The sequence below is a fragment of the Populus trichocarpa genome, chromosome 2, assembly GCF_000002775.5.
Source record: "Populus trichocarpa isolate Nisqually-1 chromosome 2, P.trichocarpa_v4.1, whole genome shotgun sequence".
NCBI classification, from domain to species: Eukaryota; Viridiplantae; Streptophyta; class Magnoliopsida; order Malpighiales; family Salicaceae; genus Populus; species Populus trichocarpa.
In genome coordinates this window covers 775,726-782,744 of record NC_037286.2, presented here as the reverse complement: position 1 = coordinate 782,744, position 7,019 = coordinate 775,726, and the positions used below count along the sequence as shown (strand labels likewise).

The following is a 7,019-nucleotide window of genomic DNA, read 5'->3' as shown; positions in this document are numbered from 1 at the left end:
TGTACTAATATGGTGTCTTCCGACAACAATCGACAAAGACTGTTAGCGCTAATAATAATAATAATAATAATAAAACAACAAAGACAGTCAACGATGGCATTATATCATTCGTTCATAGAAAAAACGAAAACATAAAAAAAAAACTTGCAATGAATTGATATCTTCTAATTGTTAGAGAGAAAAAAATTTCTTTTTAAATTTAAATAATCAAGGGTATGATGTAGTGTTTTTTAATTAATAATCATCTCAAACTTGGTCCAATACCATATTTATTATTCATTGGATATAATAATTATTTAAATAAAAAATAATTTAATTGATTTGGTATTCATTTATTTATTAAATAAAATAACTATTTAAACAAAAACTCATTAATTTAGATTGATGTGGTATTCCTGAGTTTGAATTAAAGTGCCCATAGACGATTAATATTTTGTCGAGAGGCCACAAAATTATGAGAAGAGTGAAAGAGATGGCAGGAGGGCATATAATGTTATCAATATTCAATACTATACAGATTCTAGCCCATTACTAGCCTCGACTATTTCTCACTACCGCTACTCGGCCCAATACCCACACAAGGTCAAGATCAGGTGCGGCATCGGCACAAGAAGTAATCCCGAGACAAAATCGCACTTGCGATCGATCAATTGAGAGGCAGAGGAGAGTGAAAGAGATGGCAGGAGGGCATGGAGAGGGTTTCGCTTACAAGGGCTTGACTATGCATAAGCCAAAGCGATGGCATACTGTAACTGGAAAGGGCTTGTGTGCTGTCATGTGGTTAGTGGTTATACTTCATTGTTTCCCCCTTTGCTGCTTCAATCACTAGATTTTTTCGTGTTGTTTTCCGATCTGTTTTGTGATAATTTGCACTGAAATTATGGGATTCCTGTGCTCTTGATCTGGAAGGAAGTTGACTGCTGGGGTTTTGTTGTAATTTGTGATTCCAGGTTTTGGGTCTTGTACCGGGCTAAACAAGATGGTCCTGTAGTATTGGTAAGACTTGATTCTTCATTGAGCTTTAATGAATTTTTTCATTCGGCATTAATTCACTTTCATGGCGTTATGTTGTGCTCTGCAGGGCTGGCGGCATCCGTGGGAGGGCCATGATGATCATGGCCATGGACATGGGCACTAGGTAATTTCTCTCAATCCTATTGTTTGTTAAAATGTCTTTGTTTCTTGGTGTACTAGTTATCTTCCTTGTTATAGATGTGAATGTAGTGTAAGTATATCACTTGTTCTGTTGGTTTAAGGAGCAAACGGTGATGTTATTGTTCTCTTGTTATTACTTGCATGGATAAGTTTCTTTCTTTCTCTCTCTCTTTTTTTTCCATACAAAAGAACGGATTATAAAGAAACCCTAATGTGTGTAGCATTTACAAACTGGAGGTGGTCTTTACTGATTATGATAACTTACGCCGTGGTCATACTTTATTTGATTCTTCAAAATAATGATAGATATCCCGGGTATTCTTCAAATTATCATTTTAGTTTTGTCATGAATTGGTTAGCCATTAGCGAGTATATTGAGTGAGAAATTCCACTGATTGAAATAAAATGTAGAACTGTTTTTGTTTTGAAAGGTGTATCATGTGATATCAAAATGGAGATGGATGGGGTGGTGATTTTTCTATCATGAGTTCGAAATGATCTGTGTGCTTGCACCATGCCATCATACGAATAGTACTGTTGATTGATAATAATTAGGAGAGAAGAGAAGACTTCAATGATTAGCCCTTAGTTATGGAGTTATTGCCATTGTAAAGATTCTCTTCCCGAAATTGGTATTTTTATGAAAATCTTGCACTTCTTGTTGAGATTAAATCAGGTTACTTAAGAAAAGAGTATACTCATTCAAAGCATCTTTTAGATCCCCTGCAAAGCCTTTTGAGCCAAAGACACTTTCAAAAGCCTGCAACCATTCTATAAGAAGAACTTGGCAATCCTTTTTTTTTTTTATAAAGTAGTTGGCAGCAAATAGCTGTGATTTTAATGATGAGGATTAAGATATTTTATGGCATTGGTTAGAGGAGAAAAGCATTATTACGGACCTCTTTTATTTTATGCAAATGAAAGTTGTTTACAGAACTTGAAGGCCGAAAGGTATCCTTTATATTTATTCATGCAAATTTCATAATAGGTAGGAAAACAGAATATGGTTGATGTACTGCTCACTTTCATCGTGCCCCATTCAAGTAGTTGGCAGCAAATAGCTGTGATTTTAATGATGAGGATTAAGATATTTTATGGCAATGGTTAGAGGAGAAAAGCATTATTACGGACCTCTTTTATTTTATGCAAATGAAAGTTGTTTACATGAACTTGAAGGCCGAAAGGTATCCTTTCTATTTATTCATGCAAATTTCATAATGGGTAGGAAAACAGAATATGGTTGATGTACTGCTCACTTTCATCGTGCCCCATTCAAGTAGTTGGCAGCAAATAGCTGTAATTTTAATGATGAGGATTAAGATATTTTATGGCAATGGTTAGAGGAGAAAAGCATTATTAGGGACCTCTTTTATTTTATGCAAATGAAAGTTGTTTACTGAACTTGAAGGCCGAAAGGTATCCTTTCTATTTATTCATGCAAATTTCATAATGGGTAGGAAAACAGAATATGGTTGATGTACTGCTCACTTTCATCGTGCCCCATTCAAGTAGCTGGCAGCAAATAGCTGTGATTTTAATGATGAGGATTAAGATATTTTATGGCATTGGTTAGCGGAGAAAAGCATTATTATGGACCTCTTTTATTTTATGCAAATGAAAGTTGTTTACTGAACTTGAAGGCCGAAAGTTATCCTTTCTATTTATTCATGCAAATTTCATAATGGGTAGGAAAACAGAATATGGTTGATGTACTGCTCACTTTCATCGTGCCCCATTCAAGAGGTGGATGGCATCGTGGTTGATTATGCGTGAATACTTTGAAGGTGTTTACTGGTGTGGCCACTCTGTTCTCATGACTTGTAGCCCATTTATGGAAGTGGCATGCTGCAACATCTTAGGCAACAGATTGAAAAAAAATATATATATATCAAGAGGGGATCCAAGAAGAAAAGAAAAAAGAGAGTTGGAAGAAATATTATATTTTGGTTCTCAATATCATGCATATGGTTGTCATTTAATTTTTATTTTCATTTAACCATTACCGGCTTGGCCTTAGTTCTTCATTACAAAGTGAAGGTTCAGTTCAGTTTGTTGGTCATTGGGTATGCATGTCATAGCTATTTCTAGTTGGCATCTGGCATTCTGGACAAACATTTCGTTTTCATCCTCCTATGATTTTGTGTCAGCAATTTATTTTACCATTATTAGAATGTACAAGGAAATGGGGCAACCGTACTTTTATTTTGCTGATTGCAGGCATCCCATTGAAGAATGAAGATGAATGGCCGAGCATGAAAGTTTTTGTTCATGAGTTGTTGGTGATGTTGTCTGGAATAGCTCCGTTTCATTCTTCTTTTCAATAAATTGTTGGCAGAAAAAGATTCTCGTGAACACTGAACATTCTTGTTTGTGAGCATGGATTTTAGTGTGCATGTATTCGTCTCTAGACATGGGTACTTTGTTTGATTTTCATTATCAAGCTGAAGTTATACAGAAGACTTTTCATTTGCTCTTGCTGATATCAGTTCATCTCAGCTTGTCGTCGGTAAAATCCGTAGCAGAATCATAGCAGATCATGGTAAAATCACTACTCTCTGTGCTCGCATTACCTTCCTATAATCAAGATTGTGAACTTTCTCCCATTGTTACAAATAGTGATGGTTCGGGTCACAGTGTTCATGGTTATTAAATCATGATCAATAACCACCTCATTTCCGAACGATGCCTACCATTGGTTGTGGCCAAGAGGATTAATTAAAACAAAAGAAAATAGCCGGGGCTCGCAATTTTATTAGATAGTAAAAGAATCCTTTATTGAAAAGCGAAAAAGAATGCAATAAATCCTGTTCACATTGGATAAGATTTATGTCTAGTTTTTCTCCACGAAGTAAGTGGTTATCCATGCAATATTGAGTGATCTACAGAAGTTACAATTTCTTGGTTTTAAAAATCATTTTACTGGTGATTTATTGTTGTTAATGAAATCTATAATTTGGTTTAATCTATAGTTTAACTGTCATGCATGCATGATGTAATTGTTATGTGTCCAATAACTTTTGTTTAGAAGATGTAATCAGAGAACAGAGAAGCCTTTACTGTAAGTTGTAACCATGCCATGTAAACAGCATGATTCAACCATTTTTTTTCTCAAAAGTCTTAGCTCTGCATTTTGATATAAGAAAAACATATGTTACATTGTTGTAGTTTTGGCTCCAAGCATCATCAAAGCCGTCCAGCTTTTTTTTCTGTAAAATAGCGTTTGGTTATTGTTTTAGGATAAAAAAAACGAAAACAATTGAGATACTATATATTCTATTTTAAAAGGATAAAAATTCATTCCAAAACTATACCAGATACAAATTTGTTTTTATATAACTATTTCTATAACTTTAACTAAATATGTTAATATCCATTATATAATTTTTTTTTTTTAAATTTTGGAACACTAACCAAATATAACCTAACGAGTTTATTTCAAGGGACACTCTTGCTTCATGATTAAAAAGGATATATAGGACTATTCATTTTTATTTGAAAAGAATAAAAAGAATACATTAATGTAATAATTTGTGTTATACATGGTACATCCATAAAAAAAAATGAAAGAGTTGCATGTAATTTTCCTCCAACAAGTAATTAATTAGTGGTGATCACCATGGCAAAGCAACCTGAAATCCCTTGAACACAGGGTTTACAGATTAAACAAGGTTGCCGAAGGGAGTTAAGGATAGGCTATCCTTCCTAGATAGTAAGTATGTTAAGAAGCAAAACCCTAGTCTGGATCAAACGTCTGAACATGCACTCTAATTCAACTTCAAGATCTTCAACAGCAATCTCAACTGCCTCCAATCTTTTATTTGCACTATGAAGTGCAGTTTCATCAAAACAATCATACAGTCTCTGGCCAGTTGATCGCAAAAACGTGGACCTTATAAAGGACCCTTTACTTGATCCCTGCTCCAGCCATGGAATTGAAACGAGAGATAATAAAGATTCAACAATGGTGATGGCAGTCACACTTACTTCTCTTAGCACTTCAACAACCACCACAATGCTGTGGTCTACATGCGAGGCATCTGATGTTACAGATTTGCCTGTCATTCCCTTCAGTGATTTCAGGCATTTCAATGTCCCTTTCTTTAGCTTCTTTCTGTAGAGATTATAGGCTGCAATTTCGGTGCTAATATCTTGCTTGCAAACCCTTTTTCTACGTAATGTGAATTGTAAGTCTAGAAGATGTTCTCTGACAAGCAAAAGAACATCTTTAGATACACCACACACGTCCAACATTCTTAGAGATGCCTCTGAGACTTCGTGAAGCCATTTTTCTTGTTTCTGGCTGACAAGAACTTGTTGGATTTCTGGTGAATGGAGGAGGTCATTGGCAGAATTGTGCAAGTCTCTGAGAGCATTGAAATCAGGCAGTGCCATTCTCAACGAAGACACAAGAATTTTGTGGCACTTGTCGAACGGATTAAGGCACAAATAGGGGGTTCAATTTTCAGGTAATTGGCATTAGTGACCAGACTAAAACATCTCCTGGTTTTTATACAAAACCTTGAAAGACAGGCTATCCTGATCAAGACCTCAGATCTTGAGGAAAAGGACAATGAAGTATCCTTTGTAGCACGAACCTAGATTACTGGCAACAGCTTTGGGGACCAAATATGTCCCAGAGGAAGCTTCCATTTCAGATAGAGGTAGGCATTGAATATTATATTTGGTGATTTAGACTGATTTAGTCAGGTCTGCATGCACGGGAGGGAGGTGCCAGCCTATGTTCAATTCTTGAAAATTGCAAACCAGACAAACTGTCGAGCTTAATAAAGCAGAACAGGCCATTTCTATTGTACGTGCCTCTGTTTTCTATGGATATGATCCTGGATTTAGATTCATGGTTTAAGTTACTGAGCAAGGAACTTCCGAGAAATTCTTCTGAAGGTTCCTTGTCCATGCCAGCGTCTTGCTAGAAGACAAAATGTTACTTTTTTTCTATTTAATTTTTGACATTAACAAATCAAAACCATTAAAAAACATCTCAAAATTATCAATTTAATTTTTAATTTTTAACATTATCAATTTTTTTTTTTAATCTTTGACACTGACCCATGACCCAGTTAATCAAGGAAAAATTTGTTCAAAATCTTGGTGACTATTTTTAATTTTTTAAAAATCAAAATAATATTATTTTTATCATTTAAAAAATATTTAAGTTAACTTGTAACATGAACCGTTATGACTTTAAATAACAAGATAATTAGTCTTTATATTTTTGAAAATAGAAGATGACGAACACAAGATAAAAATTGTAATTGGAAGGTGGAACTCCAAAATATTGGCTTACTTTAAAGTCTTGAACATCACATTCAATTGGTGATGGCCGATGGAAATTGAGGTGAATTAAAACATTATTTTGATCATCTAATATTTAATTAGGATGTGGGATTTTTATTTGAGAATTTCATATTCAAATCTCCAAAAAGTGTAGATCCATTGAACCACTTATTGTCTATAATTGATACATACACAAGAATCAGAATATAAAAAAAAGTATATTTAAGTTTTTATTTTATTTTATATGCAAATGGTTTTAAAATATTGAAGTTTTACTAAAACCTAATCGATGAAAAGAAAATCAAAATGCTGAGATTAAATTGGTATTTTATTGATAGTTAATTGGTCCAACCTATCTACTTCGGCCTAGCTCTCAAGATTCAGATCATTCTTGCAGCCACACATATCCATATTTCTCTAAGAATATATGGTAGCAATGGGAAGTGAAAGGATGGAGAAGAAGAAGAACTTCTTTTCTTCAGGTTTTGTATTTTACTCCGGATTGATGGGGTTGCGTGTTAACAAGTCACCTTTTCTTTTATTTTTTTAAATTCGAACCGGTCCAGGAA

The 7,019-nt window shown here is 34.4% G+C and overlaps 2 protein-coding genes across 2 annotated transcripts; one reads left to right on the top strand and one right to left on the bottom strand.

Annotated features, from left to right (window-relative positions):
* Positions 1–533: 533 nt before the first annotated feature.
* On the top strand, positions 534–3,624 carry LOC7474584 (NADH dehydrogenase [ubiquinone] 1 beta subcomplex subunit 2). Its single transcript, XM_002301894.4, has 4 exons — positions 534–780; positions 951–996; positions 1,082–1,138; positions 3,373–3,624. Exons 1-3 carry the CDS (start codon positions 677–679, stop codon positions 1,136–1,138), a joined length of 207 nt encoding a protein of 68 aa, XP_002301930.3. The 5' UTR covers positions 534–676; the 3' UTR covers positions 3,373–3,624.
* Positions 3,625–4,647: 1,023 nt separating this feature from the next.
* Positions 4,648–5,648, bottom strand: LOC7496878 (uncharacterized). The gene has a single exon (XM_002300625.4). The coding sequence runs from the start codon at positions 5,545–5,547 to the stop codon at positions 4,858–4,860; it is 690 nt and encodes a 229-aa protein (XP_002300661.4). The 5' UTR covers positions 5,548–5,648; the 3' UTR covers positions 4,648–4,857.
* Between the last annotated feature and the right edge of the window lie 1,371 nt (positions 5,649–7,019).